Source organism: Vulpes lagopus, chromosome 2 (assembly GCF_018345385.1).
Source record: "Vulpes lagopus strain Blue_001 chromosome 2, ASM1834538v1, whole genome shotgun sequence".
In the NCBI taxonomy this organism is placed as follows: domain Eukaryota; kingdom Metazoa; phylum Chordata; class Mammalia; order Carnivora; family Canidae; genus Vulpes; species Vulpes lagopus.
In genome coordinates, this window is record NC_054825.1 from 103,609,416 (window position 1) to 103,635,354 (window position 25,939).

Here is a 25,939-nt window from a genome sequence, read left to right on the forward strand (position 1 = left end):
AAAGAATCAGAGCCGATTAGCCTTATGCTCCTCACTAGTCTGTGGCATGGGGGCTTTCATATTAAGGCTATGGGGCAGAGAGCAAAGTCAGGTTATGATAAAAGAATACAAGGGGAACCTGAGAAGAGAAGAGAGTTCGCTGGCTTAATTTCTGTATTTTCTAAGGGTGCAAACTCAATTAATAGAACTGCCTTTAGTTCTTCTGTCCCTGAGCATTGGTGGGTCAGAGAACGTGTGACAGGAGCCTTCAGGCTCTCCATTCTTGCAGCGGCTTCCCCGGGGTCTCTGCCTGCTTCATTCTTTGTCATGAGTGTTCACTTTCTCCTTTATGTGTTCACTGTTTTTATTCTTCCTAATAGCATTATTGCAAATTTCAGGTAGTAGTTGTAATTTTTGTCCCAAGTATTTGTCCCAGAGAAATGATTGATTAACCTGGATATTAATATAAACCTGGGAGAGAACTCATTGCTAGGAAACCTCAGGATTTCCACAGTTCGAATCCTCCATACTCTCCCTCACTCCTGGAAAAATAGACTACCTTCTTTCTGTGATGCTTTACTTCTTTTGTGACCTATGTAGAAAGTCAAGAGAAGTCCTAGCCCTTCCTCCTTCATTCTATTTTATTTTAAAGATTTTATTTATTTATTTGAGAGAGAGAGAGAGAGAGAGAGAGACTGCATGCATGCACGGTGGGAGGAACAGAGGGAGAGGTTGATAAGCAGACTCAGACTGAGCGTGGAGTCGGACGCTGGGCTTGATCCCATGACCCCAAGATCATGATCTGAGCTGAAATCAAGAATCAGACGCTCAACTGACTGAACCACCCAGCTGCCCCTCTATTTTAAAAATTTACTTCCATCTCATTTTCCTTGCTCTGTCTCTGCTGGAGCTCTGTTCATTCCATACTTTCAAATTCATTTCTTTTCTTCACCTGTAAGTTTGATGCACACCGTCTCTGACACTTGCCAACTTGCTCCTGTAGCATGGCCTTATTCTCCTGATTCTCCACATAGAACCAGTCCCTGCCCAACTCCAGCTTTGTCTCTGTTCTTCACTGTTTCTTGTTTTGACACCTGACTGCTTCCAGAAGTTGCGGTGTCCTTTCTCTCTGAGTTAGGTACCATCCATAGGTCACCGCCCTGCTCTGTGGGGGTTTGCCTCCATTTTGCCAGTCATCCCCTGGGGAACTGCTCTAGCTGCTCAGCCTATGCAGACCAGCAGTGGTATGTCTCCTTGGCAGGGGCATTGTGTATCAACAGCAACTGCAGGTCAGGGGAGAGGAGATGCAGGGGCCAGGATTTGCTGACACTAATTTGTTACAGTATCACTTGGAACAGTTTTTCCTGGAGATTTTCTGAAAATACCACTCTCAAATGCTGTGGTTTTTAAACTGCTTATTGTGATTTATTTGTAGGAACATGAAAGCAGTGTATTAGGCTGCAACTAGAAATTTTTTAAAAGGGAGAGAATTTGAATATAAACAGTAGAAGATATGAATGTATCAACATGTAGTAGGGGTGTCATGTATTCATGATTGTGATATGAAACATAATTTCCTCCTTTGAGTTGGAGTCAAAAACATTTGAAAACCATTGCACTGGTTAACCTTCAATATTTCTATCTTTGTTTCTCGAACCCCTTTTCTTGTAATGGAGATTTAAGAAAATGTTTTGTATTTGTTTGTTTGTAGTTGAGATAAAAGTAGAATTAGAATATGGTCTATTCATTGGACAACCTGATGGAAAATCAAAACCACAGTGAAGTGGTTTAACCAGTTGCACAGCCAGTGTCCTATATTCTGTTACAGCATGACCACTTAAATAGTGCTGTTTCTAAGCAGAGCCCAAGAAGGAACCTGCAGTGAGGGTAGCCATGTAGGTGGAGGCTCCTCTGTAGATGGGGAGTACCATCTGGGAGCATTAGAGCTTGTAGAGATGGAGCACCCAAAGCCCAACAGTTGATGCATCCTGGACATGTGAGGTGATCACAGTTGGCTAGGGGGATGGCAGGGATTTCTGGGTTGATTAGGCTATCACAAGTATGGAGAGTGAAGTACACTGGAAAGAGGTTCTGAGTTTCAGAAACCACCAAATAACCAGATAATGGTGCTGCAAATTGTTTTCTCTGGCAGTAAGAAGTAGCTGTATGTTTCTTTCTTTTTTTTTTTTTTTTTAATTTTTATTTATTTACGATAGTCACACAGAGAGAGAGAGGCAGAGACACAGGCAGAGGGAGAAGCAGGCTCCATGCACCGGGAGCCCTATGTGGGATTTGATCCCGGATCTCTGGGATCGCGCCCTGGGCCAAAGGCAGGCGCCAAACCGTTGCGCCACCCAGGGATCCCTGTATGTTTCTAAGTGATTTTGAGTGATTATTCAATGTAGCATCTCTGGTTAGAAAATATGGCCAATCTCTGCCAATTCTATATACCTTGCCTTGAGTTAGAGCCTTTTTTTTTCCCCCCAGAGAGATTTTATTCATCTATTTGAGAGAGAGCACAAGTACACACAAGCATGGGAGAGGGGTGGAGGGAGAAGGAGGGGCAGACTCCTCACTGAGCAAGGATCCCGACCGGGCATCATCCCAAGACCCTGGACTTCTGGCATGAGCCGAAGAGACATATTTTTTTTTTTTTTTTTTTTTCCGAAGAGACATATTTAACCCACTGAGCCACCAGGTGCCCCACACCTCACATCTTTTGAATTTAAGGCTTTATTACAGTGGAAATTGTTGTGGGATACTATTTAAAACCTAGCTTTTTCCTCGTAGTGGTAATGGAAGAAATATTTTTCTTAATTAAAATAAAGTAGAATTAGAATATGGTTTAATTTCAGGAATAATAAACTTTTTAGCCCAATTATTCTGATTTCTCATTGGTTTGGAGGGCTGTATCTTAGGATAATTATTTTATACCCCTTACAGTTTTAGTAAAACAGTTATTGCTCTATATTCCCTAAAGTCTACTGATTTACCCGCAAAGATACTTAGAATGGACAATCTGAGATTGCATCTGTGTTGAAGTATAGTTTTGAGGGGGATAATGATGATTTTATGATTATTTATTGATTTTCAGAATGAATAGGTTAGACTATCTAATTTTAATAATTTGTTGATATAAATAGGGGAATAGTAGAAAGAAATGAAACATTTAATTTGTTGAAAATCCTATGTTGAGAAAATCCTCCTCCTTCCGCTCCCAGGTGTCTTTCTATTAATGATTTTAAAATGTCAACATCCTTTATTTTTTTCCTGAACAATCTTTGGGGAATATTTGGCACATGTTATTCCATCTGATGAAATAAGAAAAAAATTGTAAATCTTCTTTCTCGAGAGAAATAATTATATTATTTTCCCCTTTTATATAAACACTTGCTTTGAAATATATTTATATTTCGAGGGCTTTGATACTGTATCCAAAGCATCATTTCCTCATAGTGCCTCAATAGCAGAGTGGAACTCCTCTTTAAACTACTGCCCAGCATCACAAGTTTGTCATGGAAGTTATGTCTATGTGCTAAACGACTCAAAATGAAGAGCCCTTGTCCCCCTCCCCAGTTTGTCTTGAGTTCATGGTGTCTGTGTTGGTAGAAATTGTATCTCCTGTGCATTCTGAATTAATCTAAACCACTCAGATTTTTTAAATTTCCGTTTTTCAGACTTAACATTGTATGCAGTTCTTGTTTGCAGCCATTGCCCTTTTACTTACCTGTCTCTCTTTTTTTCAACCTCTTCCCATGCTTGCTTTTCTTATGTTCTGGTACTCTTGTCTGCTCACACTACTCTCTTCTAGAAGAGAGCAAGATCTCCGAAGTGTCCTTTACTCTTTGTGTTCCAGCCTGAGTGTCCATTTACAGCCTGCCTTCCGTGTTTCACTTACATGTTAGTCCTCAGTCCTCTGTTCAGTGACTGAGGGTCATGGGAGAATGACGTGAGCTTGGGGGTGGGAATGGGGGAGGGGGAGGGCAGAGAATTGTGTTCCATTTGTTACTTTAGTGGATGAAATTGTGCCGGTTTCTTAACCCTTGACCTGGCTTTGCTGACCTTGACATTGGAGGTTTGTACTGGTGGTTTCTGAAATCTCTATCAGTACTAATAGTGCAGGATACAGTAATTTACAATAAAATGTAATTGGGCTTAGCCTTCTGAGAAAGGGAAAACAGGTGTATACTATTAGTTTAAAACAAAAGCTTGTGGGCCCAAATATATGTACTCTGTGTTGGATATGTTTTTGAGCATCTTCATTCACCTCCCTTCCCTCCTGCGCCCTCAACTCAGACTATGATCCAGGGAATAAAATGCAAGAAGTCAGTTTTTCAGCCATTGATGTACATATATATTTCTTTTAGTCTCACCTTTGTCTGTGGGGTTCAGGGACAAAAGTCACTGAGAGATGATGGGTTAGTAGTAAAAACAACTAATGCAAGAGACTCCTTTATAAACTCACCCCTCATTATTTGTTAACAGGCTCATTCTGAAAAAGTTAGGGCAAAGAATAAACTGACTGGCTAGTTCTGTTCATCTGAAGCCTGTTCTGTCCCTGGGAAGCACAGGATGAAGCCTATAACCTCACTACTCTCTGAGTTAGTGTCAGTGCCTCCACTTGGGGAGGATGCCAAGAATGGTCCCCATACTAGTTCTTCCTTTGGGACTGTCTATTCTTAGATTTTGCAGCCTACTGAATTCTCAAAGTCTCAGAGGAAGACTTTAATAGCCAGGTTTGGGTCTTGGCCATGGTATGTAGAGAAGGCTGACCTTTTTGCATTACCAATGCTATTATTTTTCTCCATTCATACATTTCTTACCATATGTGTCATTTCAAGTTTGGAGTAGATAGAGTAATGTGTTTATGTTTTGCTTAAAAAAAAAAAAAACCTCAGGGAACAGTTAGACCATACATTTTTAAAGGATCGTGTTTTAATATAATACAGTTTTTAAAATTCCTTTTTTCTTTTTGGCAGGAGAGGAAAAAAGATATAGAAGGCATGTAGAAGCAACTAGCACCCTCATCCTCAAAGAGTGAGCTTTAGATTGTTGGTAACGGTGCAGTCACATAGATCCCCACCCCTGCATCTTTCATTAAAAAAGGAAAAAACTTCAAAGCTGTGTTTAAACAAAATATCTCTCTCTGTCTCTCTCTCTCTCTCTCTCTCTCTCTCTGTCTCTCTCTCTGTCTCTCTCTCTCTCACACACACACACATACACGCGCGCGAGTGAAGAAGTCATTTATATGCATGGTATAAAATCCCCAAGCTAGAAAGGGTCTGCAGTGAACAGTCTTTTTCCTCCTGTCCCTCCACCATTGAGTTTTCCTCCATAGAAGGTGCCAGTTACTTGTTTCTCCATTGGCTGTTTTAAAATTCTAGTCTTACTCTGGTAAATCCCTGTTTTCTCTCTTTCCCCTACTCTATAGTTATCTCAAATAGAACAGTCTTTTCAATCTAGCATTCACTGCACATGTTCCAGTCATGCGGTTGCAAAGTTGACATTGCAGCCTCAGCAAAGGTTATCTCTTTAAAATTCTCTGAAATTCCCCTTTGGCACATCCATTTTGGCAGCTGGGTTTATATAGGAAAGTGGTAAAGCTCTTGGCTCCTCTTTTTGTGCTTTATAAAAATAGAAATCTCTGGCCAGAAGGGCAGCTGGGCAAGCAGCTCCTTCTTCATTCCCATCAGTTGTCCTTGCTGAGTGTTTTGCATTCTACCTGCAGCAAATGGTAACGTCACATATATAGGTGGCTCAAGTGGGTGGGTTTTAAAAACATGAACATCTTGTAGCCTGACACTTATTTTAAAGTTTAGAAACTCCTGCTTTTCTAAAGTGTATGTTTTGGACTGTTTTGACTTTTGATCTGGTAATCTTCTTGTGTTCTTTCTTTTTTTTTTTATTTAAAGAATTTAATTATGTATCATAGAAAGCATGTGCGTGCATACTTCAACAGGGGGAGGGACAGAGGGAGAGAATCTCAGGCAGACTCCTTGCTGAGTGTGGAGCCCTTCTTGGGCTTCCATCTCATGACCCTGAGATAGTGACTTGAGCCAAAATCAAGAGTTGGCTGCTTCACCAACGGAGTCACCCAGGCGCCCCTTCCTTTTTTTTTTTAAACTTAAAACAACTCAAAGATTATGTTCACTGATGCCAAACTACCTGTTGCAGTTTGGGCAGTAATATAACAGGAAAGTTGGAAACTCCACATGGCTTTCCCAGTGACATGAGTTTGTCACTAAGTAAATGACCGAGCATGCCTGTTTTCCTGGGGACATGTTCTCCTGGATGGAGATAGCTGAACCGCTACATGGCAGCACAAGCCTTTTTTTTTGTTTGTTTCCTTTCCTTTTTCAAGTCGCTTTTTCTAGGAAAATGCTGCTTCTGTGAGCAGAATTGACCTATTTATTAGTACAGATTGCCTTCAGAGGCCTTCATTGCTCTCTGTATGCACTGTGATCTCCACAGAGGTAGAGCTTTGTGCACATCACGCCAGTGTATTTCCATAGTTATGATTCTCTGATTTAGAATGGACTACCTATGTTTGGTATGGAAAATAGTTATTTTTGATTTTGTTTTAAATGTAAATGCTGGTAACCTAGATGTCAAAGCTTCCATGTTAGAAATGAACATGGTCCTTTCACTGTTAATTTTTTTCTTTGCTTACATTATTATATAAATAAGGCATGTAGGCTCGCTTCTAGATGTGTTTTTCTGTCCTGTGATAGTTTATGAAAGATTTTAGACCACTTGTTTTTGCCTGTCGCTTCTGTTTTCTTCAAGAATAGGCGGTGTGAATTAAGTCTTTTGCTCTTAGGCACACCCTCCCTTTTCCTCCCGTGGTACCAAATTTATATACATTGGAAATATGCTGTCTTTTTTAGCCAAAATTTTTGGAATGGGATTTATCGTCTTATGCATTGCACACAGACTTTTTCTCTGAAGCTGCAAATTTTTTTCCTGTTATGCTTCTGTTTTATCAGAAAGTGTACTGTGGCCTTTATAGATCTGTGATATCGAATGCCCTCGATGGGTCCTTGGGAAGAAAGTGTTTTAAAGTGCATAATTAGGGTACTTGAGCATAAAACTACAATTATACACTTGTGTGTTAATTTTGTGTACAGTAAGACTTTAGTTCAACACTGGTTGTAAATGAGAGAGGAAGCATTTTACTGCCAGTGAATGCCTGCATTATTTATGAATACTTAAAAACAAAATCTCCTCTAATTGGCTGACCTGGGAGGAAAGGTGAAAACATCTGTAGTTAGGAGGGAGAGGCGAGAATATAGAATGTGTACTACAGGCTTTTTTAAGAAGTAACTAGAAAAGTAATCTTACTCTTATGTGCAGCCATACTTGCTGTGCCTTTGGAAGCATTCATGCTATTTTAGTTGTGCCTCCACAGTGGAGACTAGCAGAGTGCAGGCACTTTGATAAGCCAGTGAAATTAATCAAGGGCAGAGTAGAATATAGCATTTGTTACTCAAATTCTTTGTGCTAGCATTAGGGGGCACTCCTTGGAGCTTGGAGTTAATTTTATGAAAATTAAAGGATGTACCACTTTATGAAATGGATAATAATGTTCCAGAACTGGTTACCCTCAAGAGGTAGCATGGACTAGAAATATAAATTAATTTAAGAAGGGTATAAATAAATTCATGGATAATAGAATGATAATGATTATAAAGAGGAAATAAAGGCTGTTAAGGACATATCCCTGACTTTTGGAAATTGAGGTCACGAGAGACACTACCATTTAGTTCCCACAGCCATATAGAATATTCGCTCTGCAGAACATGGTCTGACCTAGTATTTACGTAAGCCGTGTTTTGCTAAATATAGAGTAGTTGGACTTAGAATAAGCAGTGAAATTTTGTAGACAATTAATAATTGTGAAGATAGAAGTCCAAGAGAGATTGTATGTATTTATGTATGTATTTTCATTGTTTATGTTTATAATCTTATATTGTGTCCATCTGTCAAAGAAGTTTTAGAAAACAAATGTGATGAGGAAAGATTCATATACTCGTCACAAATGAGAACTTCTCAACTTTATTTCTCAAATCACAAAGAAATTAGAGAACAAACTGATGGTTGCTAAAAGGGAGGTGGGTGGAGGGGTAAGGGGGAAATAGGTGATGGGGATTAAGAGGACATTTGTAATGATGAGCACGGAGTAATGTGTAGAATTGTTGACTCACTATACTGTACACCTGGAGTTAATACACTTTATGTTAACTACACTGGAATTAAAATTCAAGAAAAAAAGAGAATGTGGAAACACAAAAACTAAAAATGGAAAGTGAAAAATCTACCATATTGTATTTTTCCAAAGAAATCTGTTAATATTTGTTATGTTTCAGGTAACTATTGACAAATAATGCTACAGATCAATCAACTTGAAAGTTTAGTGATACTTATTTTTATACCCATGGGTCTGTGAGTTAGTTGGACTGATTTGGAGTGGACTCCACTGGGTTTGGGTCCAGACAAGAAATAGGGGGTTGGGTCCCCTGCATGTGGTTTATTTTGTAGCCCCAGATGAGACTGAAGAGCTTCTTCAAGGTACTTACTTCAATCTTCCAGTGAGATGATAGGATGGGATGTAAGCTGGGCCAGGGAACAGTGGGTGGGGCTGTGGATGAAACAACATTGGCCTTAAATCGATAATTACTTAAATTGTAGATTTAAGTAATACTATTCCTTCTACTATTGTATATATTTAAAATTTTACATAATAAAGAGTTAAATTTGTAAAACAAACAAACAATTTTTTGTTAAGAATTTACAAAACTTCTAAGCTAAAGGAGAGGGTTAAACCAGCCTAGATATGTTGGTTAGTTTTCAGGCTCTAAAACAGCAGTGTTTGAGGCCTGGAAGTTATCTGTTAGGAATAAGGACATGGACCGAACGGAAGTGTGCTCCATAGCAACATGAACTGTGTAACTGGCCTGTTTGTGTGGTTGGTCATCCAGCCTGTTCTGGTATTGAAGACACTGCTTGACCCTGGAGTGCTTTGCCAACTCCTCCTCCAGCTCTGGGTAGTCTTTTCCTCTTACTCAAAGGAAATGACAGAATTTGAAGGAATGTAGCTTGAGCGTTCGATGCATACAGTAAGCACTCAATCTGCATTTGTTGATAGTTTCTTGTTTTTTCAAGCAGGATGGAGTACTCTCAGGAAATTGTGGAGGTTTGTTATTTTGTTTTTTGTTTTTTTTTTTTCTTAGATAAGCCTAAGGACAAGATTTATTTTTCTTTTTAAAATAAGAAAGTGAGGGAGTGGGGGGGAAAGACCTAAATTGTTTAGAAGTCTCAATTTGGAACTTAGCTTAAGGGATTGTAGATCATGGAACAGTTGTAGGATCTTGACCTTGTAAACTTTTTTTTATTACCTTTAAGCACATTATTTTTGACTGGACATGTTGACATAATAAAATTTCCTCATGCAGTTGGTTCCACCACACATCGGCTTAGCATCTGAGTTCCTTGCTGTGGGGAATTTTCAATCTGACTCTTACGCATGGAAAACAGTGTTTGATCTTTCTGTGAAATCGGAAGCCAGCAGAATTCGCCACAGTAATGACTAAAATGTAACTGTTGTGAATTTAGGATTTTTCCTATGCTTTTCCTCTTCCTATTTTGTGGAATTTACCTGAAGGGGCTGAAGCTTATGATAACAAACAAACAAATGAAAATTAAGGAGCTTTCTGCTGTTAAAGGCAAATTTATACCACATTTTTTGGAGAATTCTTGAATAGACCACAATAAATAATCCAAAATAACTTGTATTTTGTTCTAGATTTAGGAAAAACACTGAGTTGGGTTAGGAAATGATAGATAATATTTTGATGTTTATTCCTTTAGGCTATTAATTCTTTACTCGTATAACTACACATACACAGATTTTTATATTAAAAAACAGCATTTTACTACATATACTGTTTTATAACCTACCCCTTAAGGTACACTGTAATAATGCTTCTTGCTATTAAATACATATTATCTACAATGGGATTCATTAATCTGATCTTATTGAATCTCGAACCCCCCTCCCCCCCAGCCAATCCTTGTTGGACATTTAGGCTGTTTCCATATTTTTCAGTGGGGATGCTTTCATGGTGGGAGGGGGTAAATTCCTTGCTATACATATCTTTGCATACTTGTTTCACATTTTTTTTTTCCCTTAGGATAAAATCTTAAAAGTAGAATTCTGGGTTGCAGAGATATTGTTTCTGTATATATTGTGACTTGCCTCAGATATTTGAATTTATATACCCACTGATTATTTCAATATACCCAATTGCTGGGTACTGTTTTGGATTATGTAAAGTAGAAAATATGAAAACTTCCTGTGAAGCACCTGGGAACAGTCATTATCAAGTAGGGAATTTACATGTAGACATAAATGAGGCAGTGATGATTTAACCTAAATATGTTATAAAATATGTGAAGTTAAAAGTTCAGCTACTTTGGTTATTAAGTATATATATACATATTCTGCTAGTAGTTTTTAAAGGTATGACTTACAATAAAATGCTCAGATGTTAAGTGTACCATCTGATGAGTTTTGACACATATGAACAGCCATGGGACTATCACCCCAATTAAGATACAGAATATTTTCATTATTCCCAGAAAATTCCTTCATGCCTCTTTTCAGCCATTCGTTATAACCTGCAAACAGTGTTGTGATCTTTCTATATAAATTAGGTTTGTGTGATTCTGAATTTCATATAAACAGATAATACTGTGTGTTGATTGTGCACACTTAAGGTAGTTCTGGAGGGAACTGTAAATACTAAACCAAACTGTACTTAAAAGGATCTGAAGGTGATGCGAATATCATATGGAGTAAGAACAATAGGTCTTTCAAAAGAATGAAGTCAGACTTACACTATATACAAAAAATAACCTCAAAATGGATTACAGATCTAAACATAAGAGCTAAAGGTATAAAACTCTTAGAAGGGGGGCACGTGGCTGGCTCAGTTGGTGGAGCGTGTGACTCTTGATCATGGGGTTATGAGTTTGAGCCCCACATCGGGCATAGAGATTACATATCTATATCTATCTATCTATCTATCTATCTATCTATCTATCTATCTATCTACCTCTCTCTCTCTCTATATATATATATATACATATATATATATCAAGACCACATATATATAGATATATATAGATATAGATAGATAGATAGATAAAACTCTTAGAAAACAAAGGGGAAAGCTTCATGACATGAGATTTGGCAGTAATTTCTTGGATGTGAAACCGAACGCACAGGCAATAAATGAAAAGATAGATTAGATTACATCAAAATTAAAAACTGTGTGTCAAAGGACACTAGCAAGAGAATGAAAGGGCAACCAACAGGAGAGAATATTTGTAAATCATATATCAAGTAAGGGATTAATATCCAGAATATATAATGCACTCTTATAGTTCAACAACAAGAAACTCAATTAAAATACTGGCAAAGGACTTGAATACATTTTTCCAAGTAAGATAAACAAATAGCCAATAAGCATGCAAAAGATGTTTAATATCACTAATCATTAGAAAAATGAAAAGTCAAATCCACAATAAGTATGATACCACTTCACACCCTTTAGGATGGCTATTACAAAAAAACAGAACACAGTAAATGATATCAAGGATGTGGGGAGATTGGAACACTTGTGCACTGCTGGTGGGAATATAAAATGGTACAGCCACTGTAAAAAACATTATGGCGTTTCCTCAAAGAATTAAACATAGAGCCACCAGATGATCCAACAGTTCCACTACTGAGTTTTTATTCAAAGACTTGAACAGATGTTCATATGTCCATTTTCATGGCAGTATTCTCTACAATAACCAAAAAGTAGAAACAACTCAAGCATCCATGACAGATGCCTAGATAAAATGATAACCTTGTATTTTAAAATGTCTGTGATAAATTTAGTACAATTTAAGGCATTTCTTTTGATCTTAAATTATTTCTCTCTAAAAGGAAGGACAAAACTGATAATGTAAATAGATTCAGATAATCCAGAGATGACAGATCTGTAATAGAAACCAAGGTGTATTTTAGGACCATAACTTTCTAGCTCACATCAAGGAGGATTATAATATCTGTTCCTAATGTTGTTGTGAGCTGTTGTGGAGATAGAACCTTGCACTGAACCATTGTGTAGCTCAAGGCAGAAAGCTCTTATGTTTATATGTCAGTTGTGTGTGATTTACAGTATATGATTTATATACTTCTTCCAGGAGGTTCAGTCAACAAGTATTCATTGAGCCCTTAATACAGGCCAGGCCCTCTGAGTAAATGATGAGCTAAACAGCCAAGCCCCTCCCCCTTTTATTAAATTAGTTTCAGAGGTAGAATTTAGTGATTCATCATGTGCATGTAACACCCAGTGCTCATTACATCAGGTGCCTCCTTAATACCCATCACCTAATTATAAGGCTCCATTTTCTATAGAACTTACTTTTCAGTGGGCGTGGTGGTATATTTGTAGTCTGATAGACTTGAGAAATCCCAGACTGAAAGGTAGATGGGTTTCTTTTCTTTCTTCTTATTCTTCTTCTTCCTCTTCCTTTTTTTTTTATTTTTTTAAGATTTTATTTATTTATTCATGAGAGAACACAGAGAGAGAGAGGCAGAGACACAGGCAGATGCGGGACTAGATCCCCAGTCCCCAGGATCAGGCCCTGGGCTGAAGTCAGCGCTAAACCGCTGAGCCACCCGGGCTGCCTGGGTAGATGGGTTTCTTAAGGATTTAACAAATCCTTTGATATGCTAGTATGTTATGTTTTATTTTTTTTTGTTTATTTCTCAAACTTTTTTGATTATAGAATTTATTTCTGTGAGTTAACTTGCCAGATTAGTGTCCCTTGTACACACAGTGAAATGCTGTGCTATCGGGAAATGCTGGCATAAAGTCCTTACTGTAAGAGATTTACCAATCAAGCAGGAAGCAAAGAAGATCATAATGAAGTCTTTGGCCTAATCTTGCCCCAGGTAGAGGCCTAGAACAGATTAGGGCACCTGGCATAGTAATCAGGGATGGGTCTCTGCAGCAAAGTTCTCGCTGGGCCTCTTTAAATAAAGCAGCACAAGGCACTTTCCTCTCCAGGCCCTCTCCAGGGGTCTGTCTCTTGCCTTGTGTGCATGCTGGCTTATCTTCCATGCCTCTGCCTTTTGGGGGAGGGGGGTTGTGGGATAGGGTAGAGGTGACATCTTTATTTCAGAACTTTTAATTATGAAATAACTTAGGCATACAGAAAAGTGTAGAAACAAATATAACAGACACTTGTGTAACTACCCCAGGATTGTTAGGTGTTACCATTTTGCCACATCTGCTTCATATCTCCTTCATTCTTTAAAGGGAAAAAATGCAAGGCTGAAGCTCGACTCCATCTTTTCCCCTCTCCCTTCTCCAGAGAATGTCATATATTTCCTCCAGTGCATACTTTTGTGTTTTCACTGTGTGTATATATATGTATATATATATACATACACACATATGTGTATATATATGTATATATATATATACATACACACATATATGTATATATATGTATCCATAAACAATGTATACTGTTTAGTATATTAAAAATGCATACCAGGTGTATTATGTTGCATTCTTTTGTTGCTTTTTAAAATTCAGCATTATATTATTTAGATTTGAACTATTTTGATATGTAGGCTTTACTACTTTTTTTTTTTTTTTTAAGGAAACTACTGTATAGAATTCCATTGTATGCCTATAGCAAAAAATTTTCCCCCCATTTACGTACAGTATTAGAGTTAGATTGTGTCCTCTTTCTGGCTTTTGTAAATAGCATTGCATCAAATACCCTTCTTGGGACACATATGAATGTTTCATGGATATATATTTATAAGGGGGAATTGCTGGGTCTGAGGGTCAGTGCACCTTTACACTTGGTGAGGAAATGGTTTTCTACAACTTCTTTAGGAAGAAAAACGGAGAGAAGATAAACCTTGATATTTCTCCAATTTTGAAGTATGAGCAAAGAGTTCAGGGTAAGGTAAAGTGAAAAATGGGCCTGGCATTTCTGCACATTTAACATCATACAGGGATGTGAAAGTTAATACTCATGTTTTTTATCAGAGTGGTTTCCTAAAATAAATACTTAAAGTAAATAAATCATTTTTAGCTATACTTTTCCAATAATATATGAAAGCATTCATATTTCTTGGAAAATTGGAATAAATTTTTTGTTATTATGTGTGCTCATGCTCCACTGTAAGATCTTCTTTATTTAGAAATGAGTGGAATAATTTCTTGTTTTTCTTGTTTTTAGATAACAGAAAGGCTCTGATCTCAGGCATTTTCTGGAGATTTCCATTTAGCTTAGTGTTGTGATCTTTTTATTCAAACCATGATAAAGGTCCAAATCATTGGCTGCATAATAATGACTTTTAGAGGGTTAGCAGTGAATAACCAAGAGCACTGTGTGGCTGTGAACATGAAGTCCAGTGTTTTGGCTATTGGATGAAGCTGAACATACTTGTAACCAAGAGTTGAGTGTGGTACAAGTGATTTCAGTTTTATGAGGTGTTCCTTCATTCGTTTCATTTTTTATATAATAAAACGTTTTTATTTTTTATATAATAATCCTTTAATTTAGTAATCCACTGAATAACATCCATTCATTCAATAAACACTGGGTGACTGGTAGGCCCACTTCCAGGAGGCATTCCAGGAATGTGGGAGTTTAGAGTCTAGTGATGAGGACAAACACTAAACATAGCACAAAACTAAGGGGTTGACTAACGAAGTCCGATCATCTCCCCTATGGTAAAATAAAGTTGCAAATGGCCGGAGAAAGATGATTGGAGCTGTGCTTGAGTAATTAGGCTGGTCAGGGAAGAGGAGGGCACCTGAGCTAGAAGTGCTTTCTGACTCCAACTCCCAGCACTTGGTTCCTGGTACTCAGTAACTCTTGGTTAAATTTTCCTTGCACTCAACCTTCTGGTAATCTCATTTAGCCTGAGTGTTTGAGAACCAAGACATAAACAAGAAGACTCTCAGTAGCCAACATTGGTTTTACCAAACTCGAGGCAGTCAAAGTTCTTGTGCTTTCCTCATGGACAACTCCCCTTGGCCTTCCTGTTTTTAATCAACATTGCTGGTTTCTCGTCTTCAGCAGGTTCTGTTGAGGGTGGAGGTGGGAGTGATGAGACGTGGCTAAGAGCACTGGTGGCCGGTGAGACCGATGGTTCAGGGGCACCAGGGTTATGCCATGGGACTTGTGTAAACAGCGAGGCTCTGGGGCCCTCCATGGAAGGGCTCAGTCTCTCCTTTTCATAATAATGACTTCTTCATTCAGGATGTCAGAAAAGCATATAATAGACCTTTGAAAGCCCTGCATCTAACGTGATTAAAGCAATATTGATCATTAAAGATTTAGACTTTAGTTGTAGACAATTGAGCTATTATATTTAGAAATTGATTTGTAGAGATAAAACTTAGGAAATAATATTTTGGAGATAGCACTACAACTGATAATTTAACAAGTAATAGCACCTGTGTAGCATTCCAAGTAGGATTACTAGATTGCTGGTTATAACAGTAATTAATACGAGTTAATAGAGAAAGCCCTATTTTACAGATGAAAATGTAAGACGGATATCGCTATATGATTGACCATATTCATGCAAGTGAAGCACAGTAGGACTTGGATTTAGATCTTATACCAGAGGACTTGGAGTTAGATCTTTCTAACCCAGAGATTCTTTAGCTAAACAGATTTTAGTGATCTCTGTTGCAGTGTGGCTCCCATGTAAGGGCAGTAGACCAGATTCAGTTGATTGGCACTGGGGACCCACCTCTAACTGGTAGTCCAATTGTATTGGGTTATAAATCACCTCGGCCCAGGCTCACAGAGGGTGAGGTGCCAGGTAGTTAGTACCAAACGAATTAGGCCATGTATCTAAAAGGAGAGCAAATAGGTTTTAATTGTGTAAGACAGGAGTAAAATCGCTCAAGCAGAAGTTTTTGATGGTTTCTCCTCTGAAGTTTGCTGTGTTCTGCAGATTATTGCTGCAGTTCCATTGAAGATTTGCTTACACTCTGACCCACCTTACTTTGCCTCACCTAACACCTAGCTTTTCAGAGCTGGAATAAAATAGTAAGAGATTCTATTAAGTTCATGACTGCTCTAGTGTTAGCTGCTGCCACAATATGTCCTGTTGTTGTCTTTCTTAGAAAATAGAGCCCCGCTCCCCAAAACAACACTTTCATATTGTGTGTAAAGGTTTCTGTAAACCAGAAAGTCAACATATTAAAGTGTAACTCATAGGGGAGTTGCCGGCTGTGTTGATTGAGTTTTACAGTCATTTTAACACTGGCAAAAGTGTTATCCTAACTGCTTTAAATCAAACTGCAAAGATGCCTGTGTGAAATATAGTATTAGATATCAAATCAACATATGGGTGCTGAACGGAGGGATATGTGTTGTGGTAGTGTATGATATTCTAGCATGTGGAGTTGTATTTTATGGAAATTCTTTGGCTTGGCTTATGGCAGGGACATACATTCATTATGAGATATCAAGCTGTAAAATAAATAAAAGCAAAGAATTCAACTGTGCAGTTAAATGGTTTTCAATACAAACTTGTCTGCTCTACTAACTTAGGGTCTGTGTGATGAGGCATTCGTGAGCCGTTGTGGCCAAATGTTTGTGATCATTGCTGACAGTCCTTGACAATAATCTAGATCAGGTCACAAGGAAAATGAACTTTAGTCTTTGCATTTTCCCGGTTTACTTCACTGTATGTGTTACGAATTACTGTGCTAATTTAATCTTAGAGGTGAAGTATTTGATATTTTCCTCCTTTTTACATTTCTTTTCATTCAGTATTTGATAGTGATTGCATTTTTAAATGTGTATCTGAAACTGGTCACTGAATTCTTAACTATGTGGGCTTATGGAGCTCTAGTTGTTAGGGTTCTCAAGTGGACGGTATTGTGTTATTAACAGAATGACTTTACTGTCCTCCTCTCTGGAGTGCTTTTTGCTATCCTCGTATCTGTTTTTATTTTTCTCTGTTCCTGTCTCTCCCACTTAGAAAATAAAAAGGCAATAGATTTTTCATATGAAAAAAATATTATTCATGTGTACAATTTGTTGCTTGAGAAATGACTTTTTTTGAGCAAGGATTTTAAGGATTTTTAGGTTCATGTAAATTAGAGATGGAGAAAACTCACCTGGGCCATTTTTGTCTATATCTGGCATTTGCATCTAGCACACTTTGCTTTATACCATTACCTGTTTTATCAACTAGGAAAATACTATTCTAATATTAGATACGAATATTTTTCCTTTAAGAACTCACGTTGTTGGTTATATTGGGTTACATACATAATACTGTCTTCTAAAAGAGTTGTATTTGATTATAAAGCATTATAGTTTCTTGTTTAGCAGGAACAGCAGATGGAATTGTTAATATAACTGGTACAGTGTCTGCTACTATGTAGTTGGGACTTTTTGGACTTAGTTGAAACAAAACCACACCCTATACGAGTACTCAAGCCACAAGCATCCAACAGAATATTAGTAAGTGGGCTTGGATGGTTGGAGTTCATTTTAATTTTGAGCGTTGCATGAGAATGGATTAGCATTATGCTTCATTGACTTTCTTAGCACAGGGTATCATTTTTTTCCCTTCACATACAGTGTTTTATTAGCTTAAGGTGTACAACAATATAGTGATTCACCAATTCAGTGGAGGCTATTTTTTCACATCAGTATTAGGAGATTTTCCCCCCCACTGGATTTTTTTTTTAAAGATTTTATTTATTTATTCATGAGAGAGAGAGAGAGAGAGGCAGAGACATAGACAGAGGGAGAAGCGGTCTCCTCACAGGGATCTTGTATGTGGGACTCGATCCCCAGACCCGGGATCATGCCCTGAGCCAAAGGTAGACGCTCAACTGCTGAGCCACCCAGGCATCCCCCATCACTGGATTTTTATGAGGTTATCAATATTTGATTATCTGATGAAATCCTATTTCTTAAAACAGTCAAATTATCTTTTTACTTCATTGATACCATGCTAATAGAAGGCAGTATGACGATTTATGTAATGAAGATTAAAGATACTGAATTCAGTTGCTTAGCAAAGATCCCACTTCATGTTGCTGAATTGAAACCGTATTTGATTTCATTAAATTGCACATTTTGACTTTCTCACTTGTTTTGTTTGACTTGTTGACAGATGCCACCTCAGTATGGACAGCAGGGTGTGAGTGGTTACTGCCAGCAGGGCCAGCAGCCTTACTACAACCAGCAGCCACAGCCTCCGCATCTCCCTCCGCAGGCCCAGTACCTGCCATCCCAGTCCCAGCAAAGGTACCAGCCACAGCAGGTGAGCACCACCACTGGTCCCCCAGGCCCCCCGAACTGTTTTCAGGGTCTGTGTGCAAAGGCCAGACACAGCTCAGAGACAGCTTCCTCTCCTGCTTTAAAAATCCTGTTCTCAGGTGGTAAGAAAATGTGGTTTTGAGAAAGTGTAAAGCTGAACCTAATCTAAACTTTTCATTTGTTATGAATGGATGTTTGAAATTAAAGAGTGAGAAGAATACACTTATTCAGAAAAGTGGCTTTATTTTTTTTTAATAAATTAATTTTTTATTGGTGTTCAATTTAGCAACATACAGAATAACACCCAGTGCTCATCCCGTCAAGTGCCCCCCTCAGTGCCCGTCACCCATTCACCCCCACCCCCCACCCTCCTCCCCTTCCACCACCCCTAGTTCGTTTCCCAGAGTTAGGAGTCTTTATGTTCTGTCTCCCTTTCTGATATTTCCCACACATTTCTTCTCCCTTCCTTTATATTCCCTTTCACTATTATTCATATTCCCCAAATGAATGAAAACATACACTGTCCTCCGATTGACTTACTTCACTCAGCATAATGCCCTCCAGTTCCATCCACGTTGAAGCAAATGGTGGGTATTTGTCGTTTCTAATGGCTGAGTAATATTCCATTGTATACATAAACCACATCTTCTTTATCCATTCATCTTTCGATGGACACCGAGGCTTCTTCCACAGTTTGGCTATTGTGGCCATTGCTGCTAGAAACATCGGGGTGCAGGTGTCCTGGCGTTTCATTGCATCTGTATCTTTGGGGTAAATCCCCAACAGTGCAATTGCTGGGTCGTAGGGCAAATCTATTTTTAACTCTTTGAGGAACCTCCACACAGTTTTCCAGAGTGGCTGCACCAGTTCACATTCCCACCAACAGTGTAAGAGGGTTCCCTTTTCTCCGCATCCTCTCCTACATTTGTTGTTTCCTGCCTTGTTAATTTTCCCCGTTCTCACTGGTGTGAGGTGGTATCTCATTGTGGTTTTGATTTGTATTTCCCTGATGGCCAGTGATGTGGAGCATTTTCTCATGTGCTTGTTGGCCATGTCCATGTCTTCCTCTGTGAAATTTCTCTTCATGTCTTTTGCCCATTTCATGATTGGATTGTTTGTTTCTTTGCTGTTGAGTTTAATAAGTTCTGTATAGATCTTGGAAACTAGCCCTTTATCTGATAGGTCATTTGCAAATATCTTCTCCCATTCTGTAGGTTGTCTTTTAGTTTTGTTGACTGTATCCTTTGCTGTGCAAAAGCTTCTTATCTTGATGAAGTCCCAATAGTTCATTTTTGCTTTTGATTCTTTTGCCTTCGTGGATGTATCTTGCAAGAAGTTACTGTGGCCAAGTTCAAAAAGGGTGTTGCCTGTGTTCTCCTCTAGGATTTTGATGGAATCTTGTCTCACATTTAGATCTTTCATCCATTTTGAGTTTATCTTTGTGTATGGTGCAAGAGAGTGGTCTAGTTTCATTCTTCTGCATGTGGATGTCCAATTTTCCCAGCACCATTTATTGAAGAGAGTGTCTTTCTTCCAATGGATAGTCTTTCCTTCTTTATTGAATATTAGTTGACCATAAAGTTCAGGGTCCACTTCTGGGTTCTCTATTCTGTTCCATTGATCTGTGTGTCTGCTTTTGTGCCAGCACCACACTGTCTTGATGACCACAGCTTTGTAGTACAACCTGAAATCTGGCATTGTGATGCCCCCAGCTATGGTTTTCTTTTTTAAAATTCCCCTGGCTATTCGGGGTCTTTTCTGATTCCACACAAATCTTAAAATAATTTGTTCTAACTCTCTGAAGAAAGTCCATGGTATTTTGATAGGGATTGCATTAAACGTGTAAATTGCCCTGAGTAGCATTGACATTTTCACAATATTAATTCTGCCAATCCATGAGCATGGAATATTTTTCCATCTCTTTGTGTCTTCCTCAATTTCTTTCAGAAGTGTTCTATAGTTTTTAAGGTATAGATCTTTTACCTCTCTGGTTAGGTTTATTCCTAGGTATCTTATGCTTTTGGGTGCAATTGTAAATGGGATTGACTCCTTAATTTCTCTTTCTTCAGTCTCATTGTTAGTGTATAGAAATGCCACTGATTTCTGGGCATTGATTTTGTATCCTGCCACGCTACCAAATTGCTGTATGAGTTCTAGCAATCTTGGGGTGGAGGCTTTTGTGTTTTCTATGTAGAGTATCATGTCATCGGTGAAGAGGGAGAGTTTGACTTCTTCTTTGCCAATTTGAATGCCTTTAATGTCTTTTTGTTGTCTGATTGCTGAGGCGAGGACTTCCAGTACTATGTTGAATAGCAGTGGTGAGAGTGGACATCCCTGTCTTGTTCCTGATCTTAGGGGAAAGGCTCCCAGTGCTTCCCCATTGAGAATGATATTTGCTGTGGGCTTTTCGTAGATGGCTTTTAAGATGTTGAGGAAAGTTCCCTCTGTCCCTGCACTCTGAAGAGTTTTGATCAGGAATGGATGCTGTATTTTGTCAAATGCTTTCTCTGCATCTAATGAGAGGATCATATGGTTCTTGGTTTTTCTCTTGCTGATATGATGAATCACATTGATTGTTTTAGGAGTGTTGAACCAGCCTTGTGTCCCAGGGATAAATCCTACTTGGTCATGGTGAATAATTTTCTTAATGTATTGTTGGATCCTATTGGCTAGTATCTTGTTGAGAATTTTTGCATCCATGTTCATCAGGGATATTGGTCTGTAATTCTCCTTTTTGGTGGGGTCTTTATCTGGTTTTGGAATTAAGGTGATGCTGGCCTCATAGAACGAATTTGGAAGTACTCCATCTCTTTCTATCTTTCCAAACAGCTTTAGTAGAATAGGTATGATTTCTTCTTTAAACGTTTGATAGAATTCCCCTGGGAAGCCATCTGGCCCTGGACTCTTGTGTCTTGGGAGGTTTTTGATGACTGCTTCAATTTCCTCCCTGGTTATTGGCCTGTTCAGGTTTTCTGTTTCTTCCTGTTCCAGTTTTGGTAGTTTGTGGCTTTCCAGGAATGTGTCCATTTCTTCTAGATTGCCTAATTTATTGGCGTATAGCTGTTCATAATATGTTTTTAAAATCGTTTGTATTTCCTTGGTGTTGGTAATGATCTCTCCTTTCTCATTCATGATTTTATTAATTTGGGTCTTCTCTCTCTTCTTTTTAATAAGGTTGGCTAATGGTTTATCTATCTTAATTCTTTCAAAGAACCAACTCCTGGTTCTATTGATCTGTTCCACAATTCTTGTCTCGATTTCATTGAGTTCTGCTCGAATTTTAATTAACTCTCTTCTTCTGCTGGGTGTAGGGTCCATCTGCTGTTTTTTCTCTAGCTCCTTTATGTGTAAGGTTAGCTTTTGTATTTGAGTTCTTTCCAGTTTTTGAATGGATGCTTGTATTGTGATGTATTTCCCCCTTAGGACTGCTTTTGCTTCATCCCAAAGATTTTGAACGGTTGTATCTTCATTCTCATTAGTTTTCATGAATCTTTTTAATTCTTCCTTAATTTCCTGGTTGACCCTTTCATCTTTTAGCAGGATGGTTCTTAACCTCCACGTGTCTGAGGTCCTTCCGAAGTTCTTGTTGTGATTGAGTTCTAATTTCAAGGCATTATGGTCTGAGAATATGCAGGGGACGATCCTAATCTTTTGGTATTGGTTCAGACCCAATTTGTGACCCAGTATGTGGTCTATTCTGGAGAAAGTTCCATGTGCACTTGAGAAGAATGTGTATTCAGCTGAGTTTGGATGTAAAGTTCTGTAGATATCTGTGAAATCCATCTGGTCCAGTGTATCATTTAAAGCTCTCGTTTCTTTGGAGATGTTGTGCTTAGAAGACCTATTGAGGGTAGAAAGAGCTAGATTAAAGTCACCAAGTATAAGTGTATTATTATCTAAGTATTTCTTCACTTTGGTTATTAATTGGTTTAAATATTTGGCAGCTCCCACATTCGGGGCATATATATTGAGGATTGTTAAGTCCTCTTGTTGGATAGATCCTTTAAGTATGAGATAGTGTCCCTCTTCATCTCTCACTGCAGTCTTCGGGGTAAATTTTAGTTTATCTGATATAAGGATGGCTATCCCTGCTTTCTTTTGAGGACCATTTGAATGGTAAATCGTTCTCCAACCTTTTATTTTCAGGTTGTAGGTATCCTTTTGTTTAAAATGAGTCTCTTGTAGACAGCAAATAGATGGGTCCTGCTTTTTTATCCAGTCTGAAACCCTGCGCCTTTTGATGGGGTCATTAAGCCCGTTCACGTTCAGAGTTACTATTGACAGATATGAGTTTAGTGTCATCATGATATCTATTCAGTCCTTGTTTTTGTGGATTGTTCCACTGAACTTCTTCCTAAAGGGGAATTTTAAGAGTCCCCCTTAAAATTTCTTGCATAGCTGGTTTGGAGGTCACATATTCTTTCAGTTCCTGCCTGTCGAAAAGTGGCTTTATTGATTTAATCTTGCTCGTTGGCACCTACATGGTATTTTTATCTTGAGCTATTTTTTTGGTTATTTTAATGGTAAATGCTACTATATCAAAACATTGTTGCCTTTGGCAGTGTTATTCCCCATAAACTAACTTATAGACAGATAATCACTTCAATTACGATATATTAAAACACTAAAGGGAATCATATACTAAGCAGTTTGTAGTTTGAGTTAGCCTCACTAAATACTCTTATACATTATTGAGCAGTATATTTCAGCTGATGTGATTTGTAGAAAAATTGTACATATGCATTTGATAAAATGATTCAGTCTCATCTTGTTTTAGAGATTGTCATTGAGTGATTGATATTAAAAGGTACTGTGAGCTCAGGACTCTTACTCTGAATCCAGATAAATGTTTCATAGCACTTCTAGTGATAAGCATCAGAATATAATTTTCCATTTCATATTTTCCTTTCTTCTTCCTCTTTTGTGGGGTGCTGTAGTGAAGAGAGAGAAGACAATGACTTCGTTATTCAGTTTTTAGTGTCTTGCACATCTTAAAGAGATTGATGCAAAGCAGTGTATATAAATATATGAAGCTTAGTTTTAATGCAGCTGATTTCTTAAGTAGTTTCTTGGGTTCATTGGCATCTTTTCCCACGTGACTTTTATTTAAGAGAATTTTATTTTATTAATATTTAAAATAATTTTAAAGAGAGTTTTGACTTTAAACAGAACATGTTAAAATAACAGCTGAGATCAAAGATCCTGTGCATTTTGTTTTTTGCATAGGTTTTCAAAATTCTGACATTACATAAAGAGAAGTATGGAGGTACGAATATATATTATTTCAGAGTTATTTGGTCTAGTCCTTTATTAAGATGTGAGAAAATTAAATAACCTTCCAATATCATTTCTTTTTTAAGTGAGACTGGTATCTGGGTTTATGATATATAAAGTTATAGGCTTTTTCAAGGGTTTTCCTGAACCTTATTGAACTTCTGGATAAACATAGAATATTTTGTCATGCCATCAAAATTTAAGAAGAACTGAATAGAAAGATTACATTAGTCATTTTACGTTAGTGCTGAAATGAATCTGTGATTGTAAAACCAGTTTGATTAAGGATTCTGAGTGCCTGTCATTTCCTTCAAGACCAAGCTCAAATTTACTTCCTTTATGAAGCATTCACTGATGACTTCTACCACATGGCAATTAGTTATTTAATATCCTTCACATTTAAATATTTAAAGCATACTACAGGTGAAATCTTACTTTAATGAATACTATTTTAATATGCTTAGTTTAGGTCTGTTTTATATTTGAGACTATTATTGATGTGTTGATGTGAATGTAGTAAATCATATGGTAAGAAATACTGTATATATAACCATGATTCTCTAACATAAATATTGTCATTTTTGTATATTCTGAGGAAAACAAAATTCTTCTGACTGTATTGGGAAGTTTTTCTTGTTTTCTTACTCCCTATCTACAGAATGTCTAAGTGTTTTTTAAGTTTCATTACACTCATTATGGGACAAAGAGATGGAAGGCAGAGATAGGTAGCCGAATCAGAGGGTCTTATTTGATAGGAAGAACTTTGGTTTTTAGGGAGTTAGATGTTCAGAGAGATTTGGAAAGTTTACCTAGGAGATAAGATTTAGCATTTTAGATATGGTTAGTGCTCCCAAAACAGTAATCCCCTCAAACTCTATCCCAAAACAAAGTAAAAATAACCAATAGAATATTTTCAAAAATCAAGCTGAATTTTAATAAGTATTTGTCATTCTGAAATCACATACATTTAAAAACCAAAGACGCTCAACTATATTTAATGTAGTAAGCCAGTAGTTCCTAACAGACAGAATGTTCTTTTCTGCAGACTTTTCTTGTTTCCAAACAGCATACTTGGTTTATTGATTTTTATATTAAAGAGTCAATCAACAAGTAAGACTTGGTGTCTTTTGTTAATATGATTAATACAAGAAGCAATTTTAAGGTTCCATTAAGATACCTTGCTCTATGTCTTTAAATTTGTTAACATGTTATATTTTGAGTAATCAATACATTCATATATTTCAAAAATGAAAAAGTACAAGGGAAAGGATATGAATAAAAGTCTCCCAGAAGAGTCCTCCTACCTAGTTCACCACCCATCTCAGCCTTTGCCAGACAACCACTGTAGTAGTTTATTGTACAGCTTTCTGGAGTATCTTTATACAAAGGAGCAAGATACCATGTTTTAATTTTTACTCTATTTTTACACAAATGGTGACATACTATAACATACACACTGTTATGTTCTCTATCATCCTCCTCCCCCACCCACCAAAATACAGTTTCTGTAGATCTTGCCCAAAGGAGTACATGAAGCAACGCTTCATTTTTTTTCATAGCTTTGTTTGATTTTATGGACATACCATGATAATATTAAACCAGTTCTCTTGATGGTCATTTAGACTATTTTTAATTATTTGCAACTCAGATAATCCTGTCATGATAAACTTTGTGTATGTATCATTTCATAAATGTGCTAGTGTATATATATGATGAATTCCTGAAAGTGGCTTAAGTGTGTCAGTTGGTATATGCCAGTTATAATTTGGTAAATATTGCCAGATTGTTCCTTTGAGGGGTTGTACCAATTTATACTCACACCATCAATATGTGAGAGTACCTGTTTGCCTAAACATGTGCCAGTAGCATGGTTTACTAAGCTTCTGGAGTTTTGCCAATCTGATAATGTAATTTTAATTTGCATTTATCTTGTTTTGAGTTGTACTGAATGTCTTATCAACTTAAAAGCATTTGCATTTCCTCTTTTTTAAATTGTGAATTCATATCTTTTTATCTTGAATTTTTCTATTCAGTTGTTGGTCTTTTAAAAATTGATTTAATAAAACTGTATAGGGAGACTGGATCTTTATGATATGAATTACTAGCCACTTCCCCCATTTTATCATTAATCTTTGGTACTATTTATGATTTATTTATGTATTTGGTCATGCAGAGAGGCTTTTTAAATTTAAAAAAAATTTGTGAGTCAGTATTATCAATCTTTTCCTTTAAGATAATACGGGTTTTTATTTAGTGGGTGTATGAGACCTGTACTCCAGTATTTACAAAGGAACTCTCCCATGTT

General features: G+C 37.4%; 1 protein-coding gene across 2 annotated transcripts in view; it reads left to right on the forward strand.

The window, feature by feature from the left end:
• ARID1B (AT-rich interaction domain 1B) overlaps window positions 1–25,939 on the forward strand; it is a 438,423-nt gene that overhangs the window by 112,125 nt on the left and 300,359 nt on the right. For both annotated transcript variants that reach the window (XM_041745687.1, XM_041745688.1), the window contains exon 4: window positions 18,215–18,364. In XM_041745687.1, the coding sequence (XP_041601621.1) occupies window positions 18,215–18,364 (150 nt within the window). The remainder of the gene's footprint in view (window positions 1–18,214; window positions 18,365–25,939) is intronic.